An 18,014-nucleotide genomic window follows, 5' to 3' on the forward strand; every position below is an offset into this window, starting at 1 on the left:
CCAAACTCCTGAGGCGCCCCTGCGGCACTCGATCTAGGCATTGGCTAGAAAAGGACCTGGGCAAAGTCACCTGGGAGTTCCAGGTTATTTCTGACTGCGTCCTGGCGCCCCGGCTCCCCGGGGAACAGTCGGGCTGGAGAAATGTCACCCGGCCGCGGTGTGCGGTGTGCGTGGGGACCCGGAAAGATTCCGACCCACCCCTCGCGGTAGCTTCGATCCCGCACTCCCTCCCAGGTCTGATCTGGTCCAGCCCCGGCTCCACTTCCCTCCGGGGCACCACCTCCGGGCGGCCCGGGCGGCTCTAGGCACAATTTCCTCTGGTCTTCTGGAGACAGAAGATGTGATTCAAAAGCATAGGTGCTTTTAATGTAGCTTTGCAAAGTGTCATCAGAATAAAACCGGAGGCGGACGGAGACCTCGGCCACCTTCGCGTGCGGCTTCCCGCGTGCTGAGAAGTGGGGCTCCCCTGTGCGCACCTCCAGCCCCGCGGCGGGGCGCAGGTCTCTGCGTGGCGGTGGTGAGGCCTGCGGATGCTCGGGGAATCTGCCCAGGACCGGCCCTGTTTCCTCCAGCGAAGTGTTATAAAGTGTTATCCGGTCGCGTTCGTTAAGCGAGGGCTATCTTTGGCTAAAGACTGCCTGGGTTAGGATGGGAGCTGGTGGAACTTTTGATTTTAGGAAACAACAACTGAGAATTGGGAAGTGCCACTGTGCTCTCCACGTAGCCAAAGTGATGGATTAACACAATCTGACATTCCTAGGCTCCAAAGTTTTTTTTTTTTATTTTTTTTAAGTGCCACACCATCAGATGGCTTCTGTTCCCTGCATACATTCAACAACCATCACAGCTCCAACCCAGCATGCAAGGCGTACACCCCTTCGTCCTTTCCATCGGGAATTTGCTAGATTTAAAATCATTGTTTTGTTTAGAAGAGGGCTTAACTGTTGATGTTTTATGCTCTAGGCACATTATGCACCCTGCACTTTTTGTTGTTTTGTTTTTAATTCTTTTGTGTGCTCGTACTGGGATTTGAACTCAGACTGGCACTATCCCTTAAAATTTTCTGCTCAAGGCTGGCCCTCTAGCACATGAGCCGCAGCTCTCCTAGCTTTTTAAATGGTAGATAACCGTCCCTCAGACTTTCCTGCCTGGGCGGGCTTCAGATGTGATCCTCACTTCTCACCCTCCTAAGTAGCCAGGGTTACAGGTAAAAGCCACCAGCCCCTGGCTGCAGGTTTTATTTTTAATCTACAGGTAGGAATGAATTATTGGCCCTATTAATATAGATGATAAAACAAGGGAGTTAGGAAAGCTGCACAATCTGGAGACTTACGTGTCTGGTGTCAGAATTCAAAGCCTTCCTTCAGTGTAAGGTTATTTCTATCTAGTACAGTCTCTGCCAGCCTGCAGGGAAGCGCTGGTGCAAGGGGAATTAGTTAACGTGGTGGCTCCGCCCTCCTCCTCCCCCCCCCCATCCCTCGTGGTACCGTCCCTTAATCCCCGGGGTGTTTTGATGGGCCTTTGGAACTGTGCGTTGTGTGCTTAGAGGAAAGCTTTGAATCCCCTTTGGGTTGCACCTCTCTTCCAAGTGCACGGATTCCCAGTGTTTTATAGAGGCGCATTGATTTGCAAGGGCAATAAATCTGAGAGGAGGCGTCGTGTGGCCTGGATAATTAGCTTGTAGCACGCGTTTTACTGCGGGGGGGGGGGGGTTTCAACACCAGCAAGACACATAGCTGAGAGCCACCTGAAGGGCTCACTTCTTGCACCGGGATTGCCCAATGCTCCGGTTTGCCTCACGCCTCCTTGCTGGAACTTCTGTTAGCTTCAGTAGGAGAACTCTATGGTTTCTTGACCAAGTGAGCCCAAAAGCAGAGCCAAGGCTTAGGCACAGACACTTGTCGGGGAAGAGGGAATTGATTCATGACAATTTAGTTCTCTTCATACTCCTCTATTTTTCTGAACATTTTTCCTTATTCCAGTCTGAGCCATTAAGTTGATCAAGAAAAGCACGTTGCTTCTTTCCCAGTGCAAAATACCACGGCAAGCTTAAAAAAAAATGACCCTAATTCCACAGCTCGTTTGTGAACATTCAAAGCAACGAACAAAAATCTAAGACATTCTATTGAAAGTCTCACATATCTCCCACTGAGACCAACCCATTTCTTAAAGAAAAATAGTTCTTCACAAAGTTTAAGCATCTGAAATCAGAGAAACCTTGTAGGGCCCATATTTGCAGGAAGAAAATGCTGTCCTGAGATGATGTATATGAAAGATGGAGAGGATCGTCGGGTGGGGGATTATTAACAGAAAGGACAAGATGGGGCCTGGCTTGTCTAAAACCAGCAAAAGACTCAAGCAATACTAGGATCCTTAGATGCACCCAAGTTAAGCTTCTATTCTTTTTTAAATATATTTTTATTGTAATTAATAGAAGGGTTACAGTATATTTTCCAAATAGAAGGTGCATTAATTCACATACATTGATACCCTTTCTCATGTCTTAGTCCCTATTTCCCTCCTCCCACCCCCACCCCTCATCTTGTTTTCCCCCTTCCCTATCCAATTTCAAATAACCAAATACAAATATATCCAATATATCAGATAACAAAGTGAGATACTGTAACAATATGAGATAACCAAGGGACAGCAAAAGAGATGAGAGATAACGTAGTACATTAAGGACGACAATCACTCATTATATGGCTTTTGTTTCTAAGTTTCTATTCTTAACCACAGGTTAGTCTGAAAGCAACTCCAGCTCCTTAACTGTGCTATGGACTTCTAATGAACAGCCAACCACAGCTGTGGGGTCAGGGTACAATCGGGACAGCTCTTGGGGTGAAATCTTAAGCTGAAATCTTCTACTAGCTCTTGACAGGGAATGGAAAATAGATGATCATTCCAAATCTGGTCCTGGCTTTTCTCTAACAGCAAGTGGATTGAAAACCCATGGTTTCTTTCAACCCATGGATTGAAACCCATGGTTTCTTTTAACCCGTGGCTTAAAAGAAAAACCCATTATTTTATACAATAAAATAATCTTATTCTTAAAAAGCAAATAGAGATGAGCTAAGACCTTTCCAGCATGAAAGACTATAGCTGGAGTAATTTCCCCAAACATTGACACATCGGCTTCTGGTACCTAGATATACCTAGAATCGGCATCTAGAATACACCACGGGTTTGAGCTGCTTTCATGCAAGATCTTGTTAGAAAGTCTTAACAGAAGATAGTCAAGGCAGGTTTCAATCAGAATTCACACACGGCCTCATTTTGCCTATATAAATGTACTCAACGGTTATTTTGGCTCTTAGTACCCTAACTTTATTTCAGGAGCCAGAAAAGATGGTGCAGATTTCCTTCCTTCCTTGCTTCCTTGCTTCCTTCCTTGCTTGCTTCCTTGCTTCCTTCCTTCCTTCCTTTCCTCCCTCCCTCCCTTCCCTTGCTTTCTTTTTTTCTTTTTCCTATCCTTTTTCTTCTTCTTTTTTCTTTCTTTCTTCTGATCTACCAAGAGGCTCCTAAACGCCAGACCTACTGGCCTGGTTTGGAGAACAAATATTTACATGTGTGGCTTGAGTGTGTGGGTCAGCCTGCGTTTACACTGCTCTCAGTGAAGCGGATTACCCTGCGAATTCGGAGAATTTGAGTTATTCGGACCAAGCAAGGCCAACAGGACCTCCGCCACCCCCCACCCCCGACCGTGGGAAGTCTTGGTGGCTGCCCAGTTTGCAAAGGCGAGAAGGTCCAGGGTCCGCGGAGTCCGAGCGCCTTTAGGTCCAGCCGCCCAGCTACGCGTAGCGTGGTCCCGGCGGGGCTGTGTGCCCTGGCCCGGGTCTTCCTAGGACAGTCTCCCCACTCCCCAGTAACTCCCTGGGAACAAGAACCGCCGTCTGAAAGCACACCCCACACTCGCAGGGCGCCTCTGCTGGGCTGGGTCTCCTCAGGCTCCCTGCTAAGGACACAGCGGGAGAGGAACATCAGGTGGGGAACACTTGCGGAACCATCTCCGCGGGCAGCTTTGAGCTCAGTGACTTTTGGAAGTTGGTCTCCGTAAGAACGAAAGAAGTGTGCGGGACGCTTTTTTCAGAACGGTCCACATTCCAGGACCAGCAACTCCAGAGCCGTCTGCAGACCGCGCGGGCCGGGGACGGCGGGGCTGGGGCTGCAGGGCCCGGGCGGGTACCCGCAGTGTGTCCCCGAGGGGGCGGCCCCGGCTGGGGTCCGAGGCCGGGCTCTGGTCTGGCCGGCTCCCCGCCAAGCGGGCGCCGCGCCCCCAGCTCTGCGCGCGGCCCCGCCCCAGTCCCGGGTGGCTCTCCCCAGCCCCGCCCCGTCCCCGCCCCTAGCGCGGTCTCAGCCTCAGTCTGGGCTGCAGCCCGGAAGCGGTGACGTGGGACGGTGCTGAATGGCTGCGCGCCGCCGCCGCCGGCGAATTAAGTCGCGGGCCGCGGGTGTCCGGTGCAGTGGCCGTCGCGCTTCGCCAGCTCCGCACGCAAGAATCGTGCCCTGGTGCTCGCTCCCCGGCAGCGCCACTAGGCAGCTCCCCACCCGGGGCAGCCCGGGAAGCTGGTGCCTACCGGAGCAGGAATAAGAACCCGGGGCGCGCGGGTTCTGGCTGGACGCAGCTGGTGCGGGTCCCCACTGCGGGAGGCCGCGCACCTCCTCCTGCCCTCTCCTGTTGCGCCCAGTTCTTTCCTCGTGGGCTCTCAGTGAGGCCGGGGAGAGGAAGCTCGCGCGGAGCTTGGGTCGTGGGAGCTGCGTTGCCTGCACCCGTACGCTCGGCGCGCCGCGTCGCGGGCCGGGGTCTCCCGAGGGGCGGGCGGACGCGGCCCCACAGGCCCGGTGTCCCACTAGCACCGCGCGCTCGGGGCCATGGAGCTCACGGTGTCGCCCAAGCCTCAGCTCTCCTCCAGGGCCAACGCGTTCTCCATCGCCGCGCTCATGTCCAGCGGCGGCTCCAAGGAGAAGGAGACCGCGGAGAACACCATCAAACCACTGGGTAAGTCTTGTCCCCGCCGCGCTGGCCGCCGGGGCCGGGGCGCCGCAGCGCAGACGTCTGCTCCCCCACGCGGGACCGCGCTGACCCTTGGGCCGCGCCGGAGTCTGGGGACCCCGGACTTGGTCGTCCGCGCTCGCACCAAGCTGGTTCTTCCTTCTTGTCTAGAATTCTGCTATCCGTGGGCATGTGTGTACGAACATTTGCTGGCATTTAAAAAAAATCAAGGGAAAATAGTAAAGCGACATTTTCGGTGCGTGGAATAGTTTCGTATTCATTAGGAATTCAAGAAATTATAAGCCAGTGCGCGCGCGCACACAAATTTCAAACGCGGTTCAATTTTGTGTCTTCGCTGTCTTGAATACTCAACAATCAGCTTCTTAGCTCCCTTACGAAGCCAGAGTCTCTGCCACGAACCAAGTTCTTGAAGAAGGTCTTGGAGCATACATTTATTTAGCAATTGTTGTCATGTTCGGTTGGGCTTGGCAGAAGTACTGACCAGTAGCCATTTCCTAAAATCCTCAACTTCTAAAGCTATTTGACAGCCTTTGCTCTGTATAGGCGCACAGGAAAGGAGATCGGGAATATGCTTAAGTGCTGGGGAGAGAAGGAGACAGACAGACAGACAGACAGACAGACAGACAGACAGAGAGAGAGAGAGAGAGAGAGAGAGAGAGAGAGAGAGAGAGAGAGAGAGAGAGAGAGAGAGAGAATCCCTTTGCAATTGAAGGAAGGGATTGTTCTCTTGCGGGGGAGGGGGAAGAAAAAAAACATTACATTTTCTGATCATCTGTTCCCCCTACCCCAACATACAATAATCAAATAGCAAACTTAAGGGCATTTTCTTTATAACCTTCCCTAATTTTCTCTCTCCTTTTCAACTCTTTAATCTGATATTATTCCATAATAATAGTAATAGGAAAGAGGGAAAATAACAAAAATAAGAAATTTGGACAGAGATCATTGAGAACCCAAATCTGGAAGCAATATGGACCAAGGAAATGGAATCTGGACTATCTACAGAAAACGACATCAGGAAGTCTCTCCCCCTAGGCTTCCTCCATTTTTCATTCTTCTCACCTTCCTTCTGTCCAAATCAAAACCCCCCAACAGAAGAAAAGCAAGTCTTCAAACTGTCATGGTTTAGAGAACAAAAAATCACAGCATCAAAAGTCATTTCAAAGATTTCAGGCTACAATCCCCAACAAATGCATGGCAGGGTGTTGAGAAGCATACCAGTTTCTCCCACTGGCCTTTCTAGAGTTCTTTTTATGATTTTCCCAATGAAATGAACCTTCCGTGTAAATTTCCAAATTTGTAACTGGAAAGTCCCACTATCCTCCCCTTCCCCAGCCCACAATCAATAGGACAAAAAGAGCATCCTTCCCCGGCATTTGATTATTGATTTGTGCCAATCCCAGGGCTTGAGCTCAGGCCCTGGGTGCTGTCCCTGAGCTTTTTTGCTCAAGGCTAGGACTCTATTATTAAAGCCACAGCTCCATTTCCAGCTTTTTCAAGTGCTTAATTGGAGATAAGAGTCTCTTGGCCTTTCCTCCTCAGGCAGGCTTTGAACTGTGATCCTCAGATATGAGGCTCCTAAGTAGCTAGGCTTACAGATGTGAGCCAAATTGTTCTTGTCCCTTGACTGACTGGTCAGTCCATCAGGAGGAAAACCTCAACTTCCTGGTAGCTTCTTAAAATGCGAATTTACCTAAAGTCAGGCACTTAAACATATGTAAGGTTATCTGAAAGGAGACCTAACAGTAGAATCTTTAAAAAAAATTTAGACCTTTCCTATTTCATCTGTTTTTCACCCTCCATGCTCTGGCTACTCTGAGACTTCAGGAATTTGTTAGTTGTTGGAAAATAAGAATAATGTTACAGTTACTTCCTAAACCCTTAAAAAGACACCATGTATATGTGTCTCCAGAATTATTATCTGAAAATAAGATTTTAGTTCTATGACTGGTCTGGTCCCTTTGCTTTGGTTTCAGTGCAATCCACAGGACAATTGACTTGATTATTTTTAACTTAACGTTTTTCCATGAGTGCAATTGTCATTGGGAAGAAAAGGTAAAACCTCATTATTTCTAGTGTGTTTGCCTCATACCAAGAGTAGGGTGAGAAGAAAACACATGAAATATAACAGATGCACACATGCGTCCATACACGGGGAATAACTTTCTTACTTTCCTTCTAGACACTCAGAAACAAAGTTGCTTTGGAGATCAGCATTACAGTGCAGATTCCAGCAGTACCAGGACACTTAAAAAAGATCCCCCTGGCTGGCAGAGAGCAGGGGCATCTTGGTCCTCAGGCAGTGAGTGCTGTTCCAACTGCTGTTGGCTGGTAAAAATATCCTTCCCACTTGACTGCCCTTCTAGCTTGGGACCAGAGCGGCTTTCCTCACATCCAGGACCTTTCTGGGTGGGTGGGTGGGGGAAAACTGCATATATTGCCTATTTCAAAGAAAAAAAATGGCTCTGAGAGCTGGGTCCCTGTGAGTTAGCAAGCTGCAGCCTGAAGAAGAGTATAAGGTTATTTAAATCCAACTTTTTCATCTGAAAGCTCAGGAAATGGAGAGCCAGGCACTGAAATGAGCCTGTGATGAGTTTGATTGATTACATGAGGATGATGATGTTGATGATGATGATGATGATGATGCCATATCTCCACTCTTCCACCACCTTGCTTTCTTTTTCACTTACTGAAGGGCCGTCTTTAAAAGTGAGGAAAGTATTGATGAGCTCTTGGAACCAGGTCTCAGCCATGTCTCCTGGTATCAGAGGCGGCACTAATAAGCGTCTGCCTCCCAAACTGCCAAGTATCCGATTTGAAATAATAATTTTAAAAAAAGACAAAAAGCTCATCAGAAGGTTTGTCTTTACTCTTTCTAAACGCCACCTTCCCCTTTCTTGGCTCCCGGTCTCTCTCCTCCACAAGTGGGTTTGAGTAATGCTGTGAAGGGGAGCCATAGTTTCTTGAACCGGCTCCTTCGGCGCGAGCCCCTCGCCTGGCCGGGGAGAAGCCAGGTATGCGTTGCGCGGTGGCCTGCTGCTCACGCCGGCCGTCCTCGGTGGAGTTTCAGAGCTCCGTTCTCCAAATCCCTGTGCCCATATCTGTGTGCCATTTTCTGTCCCGGTTACGTGGTGACGGGCCTTTCTCCGTTCTCCGCCTGCAGAGCAATTCGTGGAGAAGTCTCCCTGCGCCCAGCCCTTGGGCGAGCTTCCGGGCTTGGAGACGGACTTCGGGGGCGCCGGGGCCCCCTCCTCATCGCCCTGCACGGAGCCCTTGATCCCCACCACCCCCGTCATCCCCAGCGAGGAAATGGCCAAGATCGCTTGCAGTCTGGAGACCAAGGAGCTGTGGGACAAGTTCCACGAGCTGGGCACGGAGATGATCATCACCAAGTCGGGCAGGTAGCTGGGCCCGGGCGGGGAGAGCCAAGCCAGAGGCCGCAGTGCGCGCGGCTGCCGGTCCCGCGAGCCGCTTCCTTTAATCCGGGCTGCGCTTGGGGAAGAAAGAGCAGCAGAGCTGGTGTCTGGGGTCCAGGGTCTGGCTGGCCACAGCCCACCGGTGGCCTGCTTGGAGGGTGGTGACAGAGGTGCCCCGAGGTCAGAGACTTGTCCAAGCACCCCTGGAAGTCCCGGGGTGCTAGGGAAGGGCGCTGAGTGGGCGGCAGAACTTCATTACTTTTTTTTTTTTAATCACTAAAATTCAATGCTGGGCCCCAGGATGAAACTGCAAAGATCAGACCGCGGGGAGAAAAAGGGGGCTGGGCCGGGTTCTCCTGGGCGCCGAAGCTGGAGGCTGGGAGGCGTCCCTACAGCAGGGAGAAGCTGGGGTGCAGATCACCCGGCCGACCGAAGTTGGCCAGACCGAAAGGCGGGCAGGGTAGCACGGTGGCGTCTACGGTCTCCGGAACCCAGGCCCGGAATCCTGGCTCTGGGCTCCACGCTGGGCCATCCGGGGTGACTTGATAAAGAAAACACAGGATTCCGCCTAATCACAGACTTTCCAATGGGGGGCAAAAATGTTCAAAATCGTCGGAGTTCCTGCTAGGTGTGTGTGTGTGTGTGTGTGTGTGTGTGTGTGTGTGTGTCCACCCCCCCTCACTCTCCAGGACACCAGCGGGGCTCGCGGGGAGGGCTCCTCACCGCTGTCCACCTCTGTGGCAGGAGGATGTTCCCCACTATCCGGGTGTCGTTCGCGGGCGTGGACACCGAGGCTAAATACATCGTTCTGATGGACGTGGTTCCGGTGGACAACAAGAGGTACCGCTACGCCTACCACCGGTCTTCCTGGCTGGTGGCCGGCAAGGCCGACCCTCCGCTGCCAGCCAGGTTGGTGTCTCTGGAGTTCTGCCCAGCAAAACTTGCCCTCCTGGGGACAGTCCCTGGCTCGGGGAATGTACCCCGGTCCTGGTCTTCTTTGTTTTCTGTTTGTTTTTAGCAGCAGGCGCCGGTGTGATTTTCAAGCCTGAAAAATTTCAGGATTGCGTTACAAATATCTATGATTGAGCCACCAAGACAAGCCATTTGAGAATAGAGGACACATTTGCTATTAGTTTTACCCTGCGTTAGAATTAGTTACAGAGGTGTTGCATTTTAATTTGAATATTTATTCCAGAGGCCATCTGCTTGATATTCCTATACAAATTTCTGACTGCCTATTTAATTATAGTAAATAAACTTGCAAATGAAATGGTTGACCTAGAAAGCTTTTTTATTTTTTGAAGAATTTGTTTTAATGGAGGGTTCGCTGAAAATGTTTGTAATTTAGACACATTTTTGGTTGTTTTGATCAGCGAATTTTATTTTAAAAAGCCAGCTCTTTTATTCTTGTCCACAATTTCAATGGATGGAGGTAATTCAGAAAGCTAATATTCTTTTACATGAATCATAATTAAAAATTAAAGATTACATATTTATCTTCTTGGTGTCACTACTAATAATATTTTTCTAGGTGTACCTTTAAAACATTAAATTGAATATAAACCGCTATTGCTGCTCTTTTCCTCAAAAGGCCATGCATTTGTGAATAGTTGTAGCCCAGGTTATAGAAATCAAACTGTATACTAAAATACAAAACAAATATTAGCTGGCACTGCTTTGCACTGAAATGATGCCACCAATTTTAAGTAGTTTAATAACTAATTTTTCTTTTGTGCTTGATAGGGTTTTTTTTAAAATTAGAGCTAAGAATTTGTTTGAATGTCCCTTTCAATCTTTTTTTTTTTTTCAGTGAAGTACAGGGGGTATGGGGAGAAAGAGAAAGGAGAGAAGGGAGGGGAAAGAAAGGAAGGGAAGAGAGATTTAGCAGATTCCTAACCATTTTCATAAGCATACACTCTTTTTCTTTTTTCATTTAATTTTCCCAATCCTAGTCTTTCTTCTAAGAAGTTAATCGCTCTTACTTAGCCTGCATTTTTCTTTCTATCTGAAGGTATGGGGAAATAGTACAGGCTAGCAGGACTTTGAAAATATGACATGTCTTGTTTATGTTACTAATCTGTTTTGGTTAGTGAAAGAAACCTCGTACCAATACACTATCTTAACTGAAGCATGTTTAAGCTATTGCTGGAATTTTAAGTTGGTTGGTTGGGTGAGGGGAGGACTTGCGAGAGAAGGGGCTCACTTCCTGTAATTTTTTTTTCTTTTATCCTAGTACAGCTTACATTAGTATCACATAAAAATGTGTCCTGCATCTGGAATAGAAGTAGTCCAGATAATTTAAGAAACTGTTCTTTATTATGCTAACTTTTGTCTTATGGAAGATTGAACTCAAGGCCTTGGGCTTACTAGGTACTATTATTATTCAAAATTTCATTTGCTATTTTCTACCTCCCTGAAAGAAGAGTTCAGGAAGCAGAAATTTGTGCATTAGTGACCCATCTTTGGAGCACTTTATCTCAGATTGAAGTTCATTAGTCAGCCATTTCCAATCTGAAGTAAAACCTGACATTATTATTTGAGAGTCAAAACAGAAGGCTTTATTCAGGACTCAGAAATGTATTTTCTTGTAAGATACTTCCTTTCAAGTAATTTATATTTAAAACTTTGTATTAATGTGATTAAATACAGTAAATGTAGTTACTGAAGAAGGAAGAGGACACATTTGTTTCATACATAAATGTGGACTTTCAGTAATCTGGGACTTTTTTAGGGAGTGGTGGAATGTAATCAATACAACATTCTAATCAATAAAACAGCTTAGAAAGTTAGAGCTATCCAGCGTTAAAAATGGAAATGCTAACATATTCGGGGCCCTCAAAGAACACTCTTAAATGAAAAGCACTTTTGGTCAGGATAAAGAAGTTTCTCAGGATGGAGCTCAGCGATGCAGTGAGTGCTTAGTAGGTACTAGGTTTTGAGTACCATCTTAGGGTCAAGCATATGAAAGAAAAAGAAGGGAAGTAAGAAAGGAAGGAAGAGAAAAAGAGAAAGGAGAAGCAAAGAGGAATTTGCTCTAGAAAAGTAATGATTTTAAATGTATGTGTGTCTCATGCCTGAAATCCATCTATCTACCCAGGAGGCAGAGATGGGGAGGATCGTGTTTTGAGGCCAGCCCCTGCAAGTGCTCAACCCGTCTGAATGTCGTGGTTCACACCAGTCATCCTGCAGGAGGAAGTGTAAATAGGAGGAACAGGGTCCAGGCTGGTCCTTGAATAAATGTGACACCTTATTTCAGAAATCACCAAAGCACAAAGTGCTGAGAGCTTTATCTAGCGAGTTCAAGGCTTTGAGTTCAAACCTTTGTGCTGCAAACAACAAAACCCAAGGAGTTCATCTCCCTCTGATTTTGGGAAGATTCGGTCAGGAAGACACCAAGATTGGGATTTACAGAAGCTGATTTAGGGTGCTAGCAGGTCTAATGAATGGTCTGTATTTTGCTTTAAGTAGAGTGGTGCACATAGCAACCAATCAATAAATGAAAACATTTTTTCCATCAAAAGTTTTTGTTAATGATTAGTTATTTACAAATGAGTTAATTGAATAATTCAAAGCTCCTCAGCTTGTTTAAACTTTTTTTGGGGGGCAGGATGGGGGGTCATGGGGCTTAAACTCTGGGCCTGGGTGTTGTCCTTGAGCTCTTCAGCCCAAGGCTACTGTCCTACCCTTGAGCCCAGCCTCACTTCCCGTTTTGTAGAGGTTAATTGGAGATAAGAACCTCAGGTCCTTTTGTGCCCAGGCTGGCTTTGAACCTTGATCCTCAGATCTCAGCCTCCAGAGTAGCTAGGATTACAGGCATGAGCCACCACACCTGGCTTGTTTAAACTTTTTCTAGATTATTGGTATATCAAAAATACATGAAATGTTTGGAAGTTACATTGGCATGGCTATATTAATAAAGTTGAATACATGAAGCAAATAAAATTGGGCAGTTATATGAAGTTGTGAGTTCCTAGGAATCAAAACATTTTATAACCTAAAGAGACAGATTTATAGGGTCTGGTTATGTAGCCTAGTTGGCCTTGAACTCTCCACGCTTCTGCTTTAGCTTCCTGAGTGCTATGATTTCAGGTGTGCACCCACCTCAAGCTAGATTTTCAAAAAATTGAACATTAGTTGCTCACGTCTGTCATGCTAGTTACACAGAAAGCTGAGATCTCAGCCAGCTTAGGCAAAAAAGTCTGTACTATTCCATCTCCAATTAGTAAAAAAAGAAGTGCAAGTATGGCTCAAGTGGTAGAGCTCCATCCTTGAGTGAACAAGCCAAGTGAAAGTTCAAGGCCATGAGTTCAAGCTGCAGTACCGACACACACACACACACACACACACACACACACACACACACACACACACACCACACAAATAAAAGGTATCTCAATAAAGTTCTCTCCCATTTTCCCTAGGCTATATGTGCACCCAGATTCTCCCTTCACTGGCGAGCAGCTACTCAAACAGATGGTGTCTTTTGAAAAGGTGAAGCTCACCAACAATGAGCTGGATCAGCATGGCCACGTGAGTAAAGTGGCAGGACCATCCATGGTTGACGGGGCATGGGATATCTCACAAGTCTCTCCTTCTGTTCCCCTGAGGCTCCACTTTCTCCTTACACCTCTGAATCCCTGAGAAGGCACACATGTTCTTCAGGGGACCTGCTGCCAGCAAGTCCTTGGCAGGGTACTGGGTGGTACAGTGGATGAGGATCAAGGACTTCCTAACACTTCTGTACCTGCCTTGCCCCTTTTGCTAAGTAAACCAAGGGAGTGAGGCCTTTTTTTTTTTCCAGTCTCGGGGCTTAAACTCTGGGCCTGGGCTCTGTCCCTGTGCTTTTTGCTCAAGACTGGCACTCTCTCACTTGAGCCACAGTGCCACTTTCAGTGCCACCTTTTCTGAGTAGTTTATTGAAGATAAGAGTCTCATGGACTTTCATACCTGGGCTGGCTTTGAACCATAATCCTCAGATCTCAGCCTGAGTAGCTAGGATTATGGGTATGAGGCACTGGTGCCCAGCAAATGAATCTCTTGGAGTCTAGAGTCTGCTGGCGTTACCATCTGATTTCTGCTGGTAGCAACTCAGATGAGGGAGGGGACCAGAATTCCTGCAGGGTTTCCTTAGTTGTGTTCTAGGCAGCATTGTCATGAAAGGTACAGCAGGCAAGAACTGATTCAAACACTTTTGCAAAATCACTCCTGTTGTGGTTACAGCCTCTTTCTGGATAGTTTTGTAAATCAAAACATAGACAATCTGTTACAAGTAAAAACAAAGTCAATTTGCTTTTGTGTTATTCAAGTATTCTGTTAAAATTTGAGAAAAATAACAATGACAAAACTCTGAGCATTTACCAACAATTAGTAGAACAAACAGCTATTAACAAAGGCCCTTGAGCATTTGCTGAAATTCTCTTTTAAAGGTATTATCTGTGGTGCGATTCAGTCAAAATTTACCTGTGAATTCTGTTTTATGCTATAAGAAAATTTCATGCACCGTATCTTTAAAAAAAAGGCTTGCACAGAATTGCTTCTGATAAGGGCCAGGAACTTAGTGGATAATCAGGTCTCTTACATAAAGTGGCACATTATTTCCAATCAACCCCCTGTAACCGGTAAGTCATTTCTAGTCCAGGGGTTTGAACTCAACCTGAATGCTGTATCTATGCTTTCCTGCTCAAAGATGGCTCTCTACCACTTGAGGTGCAAACTCCATTTCCATCTTTTTTTGTGTGTGGTTATTTGGAAATAACAATCTTACAGACCTTCCTGCCCAGGCTGGCTTTGAACTGAGATCTTTAGATCTCAACCTCTTGAGTAACCAGTATTTTAGGTGTGAGCTACTTGTGTCAGCTTAAAAATGTGCTTCGATGCTCAGCTTTGCCCCAGTAGCCTTGTGAGTGAGTAACATACAGGACTTACTTTCCATCTCCCCTCTGTAGATAATTTTGAACTCCATGCATAAGTATCAGCCCCGGGTGCACATCATAAAGAAGAAAGACCACACGGCCTCCCTGCTCAACCTGAAGTCTGAGGAGTTCAGAACGTTCATCTTTCCAGAGACCGTGTTCACTGCCGTCACAGCCTACCAGAACCAGCTGGTGAGTGCAGGTCCACAGTCAGCTCCTGTTCTAGGAAGAGTCTGGAGGGTCCCACTTTTCGTAGGAGAAGAGGCTGTTCCAGAACTCCAAATGCATGTCCAAATCGAAAGAGCAACCGAGGGCTGGGAGTTTGGTCTAATGGTAGAGTGCTTGCCTAAGATGCACAAAGACCCAGCTTTGATTCCTCAGTATCACATACATAGAAAAAGCCAGAAGTGGTGCTACAGCTTAAGTGGTAGAGCTCTAGCCTTGAGAAAGATCAAAGACAGTGCTCAGGCACTGAGTTCAAGCCCCAGGACTGGTAAACAAACAAACAAGGAAGAGCAACCAAGTGCCAGCCACAGAGCGTCTCACGAGGCAATGAGTAATCTTATTTTCTAGGATCCTTTAGACTTTGAACAGCCAACTTCCTGTCTCAAACTTGCACCAGTCAGCTGGCTCCAAGTTCCTCCTCCAGAAAATTCCCTGCTGACCTTTCCTCCTCCTGGTAACATGCAGAATCATGCTCTTATTGTTTCACAGAATTTAAAAATTCAAATTTTCTTTTAAACAGTTTTTTTGTGTGTGTGTGTCAAGACTGGGGTTTGAACTCAGGCCTCAAACTTTCACTCAGCATTAGTGCTCAAGTCTGGTGCTCCACCACCAGATCTTCACCTCTACTTCTGGCTTTTTGCTGGTTGTTTGGAGAGAAGGGTTTCACAAGAGTCTTCTGCCCAGGATGGATTTGAATCTTAATCCTCAGATTCACCCTCCTGAGTAGCTAGAATGACAGGTGTGAGCTACTAATTTCTGGCAAAAATTCAGATTTTCTAGTAAACTAAACACACAAGCCAACTACCCAGAGTACTGCTACTTGCAATATTTTATGGTCATCCATAAGATTTAATCTAATTGAGTATTTTCTTTTACTCTTCTTTATCAGCATACATTAATATTACAAGGAATTTCATTGTAATAACTCCATAGATATGTGCAGTGTACATTGTACTTTGGACAAACTCACCCCCCTGCTCTCTTCTCACTAAATGGGTATATTTCATTATTGTCTTCATACATGCATAAATACACATATATACTACATACTCCATGTATATATGTTTATATATGTATATAGTATATATGTATATATACAGAATGTATGTATACATACAGATTTATACTATATGTACTCTATACACTCTCTATATACTATATACCTAAATAAATATACATGATATATATACTTTAAATAGTGTATTTATATATGTATATGCAGATATATTATATATGCACTATATACAGTTCAGTTCTCGTCATCTCCCAGTACTCTCCCTTCTCCCTTTTCCCCTTCTCCCTCCATTGAGCCCCTGCCCTCAGATAGTCCCCTTTTTAGGCGATGTCCCATTATAACGATGATGATGATGATGATGATGATGATGATGATCATGATGATGATGGTTAGTAGCATCAGTGTTTTAGGTGGCATCCAAATATATATGAAACCACTTGGTATCTGGAATCATATGATGTATAGCCTGCCGAGTTTGGCTTATCTCTGTCAACATCACCTCCAATTCTGTATTTTCAAGTCCCCATTAAGGGCTAAGCATCACTGCTGATTCATTTACTGCTTTCATGACAGCCAAGCTCGGAAGGGTTAGTTGTAGCAATGACTCCATTGGCCCAGGCCAGGAGAGGCTCAGTAAGTTTTCTGCAGCCAGGAAAGATCAGAAGTAGAATTCCTCTGAATCTATTTCAGTGTAAGACTCTCATACCCTCCATTTATGTGATAGTCAGTTATTCATAACATCTTTAGGACTTCTCATCTTCCTTTGTGTGATCAGTGCATACAAGGTGTAACACCCTTGACATGATGGGTGCTGGATTCTGAGTGACTCATCTTTCTGTCATGAGATCAGTGTGTGGAGCCAGGATAGTGGTGCTTCTGACATGATGTCATGTGCTAGTCCTGAGTGGACAAGTCGGGTGCTGGCTGGTATCGGCTCTGAGTGCATCATGGGCTGGCCAAGCATCTGTCTCAGGCAGAGGAAGGTGAAGGTGCAAGAACAGGAAGCCTTATGTGAAGGAGGAGATGGAAGTCCAGAGAAGGAAGGCAGTGCATTTTTTTTATCATATAAGTCATCTTATTGTGAAAGTAAGATTCCTAGCTCTTGCACTGCCTGAGAAATGACTGGGTGACCTTCAGCAAATGACTATGCTAAAGTCTACAGCCCAGGGTGCCTTTGCTCAGAAGGCAGGAGCAGTGAAATTTGACCATTCCCTTTGTATTTGAAGGATCATGGAATGGAGATGTCAGATTTCCCCAAAAGAGTTCTGAAACATTCGACTTTACAAGTTTAATACTGCATATATTATCTTTATAAAAATTTAAGAAAATAGCCTGGAGGCATTTCTCAAGCAGTAGAACTTTTCTAGCATGCACAAGGCTCTGCAAGCCTCGGATAGGACTATTTTTAATGTTTATTAACATTCAAAATTTCCAATAGAATTGCAAGGACAACTTCTTAATTATTTGCATTAGTAAATTTTGTTAATTGAACTAAGTAATTTAAAAAATATTTCTATCATTTTAAGTCGGTAGTTTTCTTTATAAGCAATGCAAGTAGAATCTTCTTTCCCTGTTTCTCTGCTTTTTGCAAGGGGATGATTGCATTTCTTTACATTATTAGATAAAAGCTAAATCCATTACACTTTCAACAAACTATTTCATAATTTAAGACTTAAAGGTCATGTATTGTTTTCAAGCAGGCAGATGATTGCTGGAGAGTTGAGGCGTAGGTCAGGTTTCATTTTTAAATGCCTTTGGACACATCTTTTCCTGATAATTGGAGAAATGGTCTCCAAAGGCCAATATCACTTTGTGGCTAGAATTCTCAGATGAATTCAGGGCCAGCAATATCATGGGGTACTGCTACAGAAGCCCCCTTCCAGGTGACACAGAGGCTGTCAGATCTGCCCTCCATTAGCTAGGCATTTGCTTGCAGTTAATAGAGGTGTTTCAGGGTTCGAAAATACATTCAATGCTGTCATTGCAATTGTATTTTGGCCTGCATTAGTAATCTGGACATACATTGGCACACACTCATTGTAGGATTTCTAAAGCACATTCTGTCCTTACTTGCTAATATTTCCTCCTTACTGAGGGAGAAAGATTTCTGCTTATGACTTTCAAATAGGGCCTCACATTTATTCCTATGCTGGCTTACATAGTATCTCTCCTATTTGTGTTGCCCTCATAGTGGGATGACAGGAACATACTACATTAGTCTTCTTCTTATTGGTTAAAATGGGTCTTGTGAATGTTCTTGGAACTCCAATTCTCTCAATCTCAGCCACCCCACCTACCTTAAGACACTAAGGGATTTGCAGTAACTCCAAATTCACTACAGCATCTTTGTATCTTTACCTTTTGGAAATACCAAAGAACCAAGAGCATTTTCAAGATCACTTTTAGGAATCAAGTATATAACTATTCTAACA

The 18,014-nt window shown here is 45.8% G+C and overlaps 1 protein-coding gene across 1 annotated transcript in view; it reads left to right on the forward strand.

Moving 5' to 3' along the window:
• Positions 1-4,872: 4,872 nt before the first annotated feature.
• Positions 4,873-18,014, forward strand: part of Tbx20 (T-box transcription factor 20) — a 35,829-nt gene continuing 22,687 nt past the window's right edge. Inside the window, exons 1-5 of the mRNA XM_090332272.1 lie at positions 4,873-4,999; positions 8,178-8,415; positions 9,175-9,339; positions 12,852-12,960; positions 14,376-14,534. Coding sequence (XP_090188398.1) covers positions 4,873-4,999; positions 8,178-8,415; positions 9,175-9,339; positions 12,852-12,960; positions 14,376-14,534 — 798 coding nt within the window. The remainder of the gene's footprint in view (positions 5,000-8,177; positions 8,416-9,174; positions 9,340-12,851; positions 12,961-14,375; positions 14,535-18,014) is intronic.

This window comes from Megascapheus bottae, chromosome 5 (assembly GCF_031878675.1).
Source record: "Megascapheus bottae isolate mThoBot1 chromosome 5, mThoBot2.hap1, whole genome shotgun sequence".
NCBI lineage: Eukaryota > Metazoa > Chordata > Mammalia > Rodentia > Geomyidae > Megascapheus > Megascapheus bottae.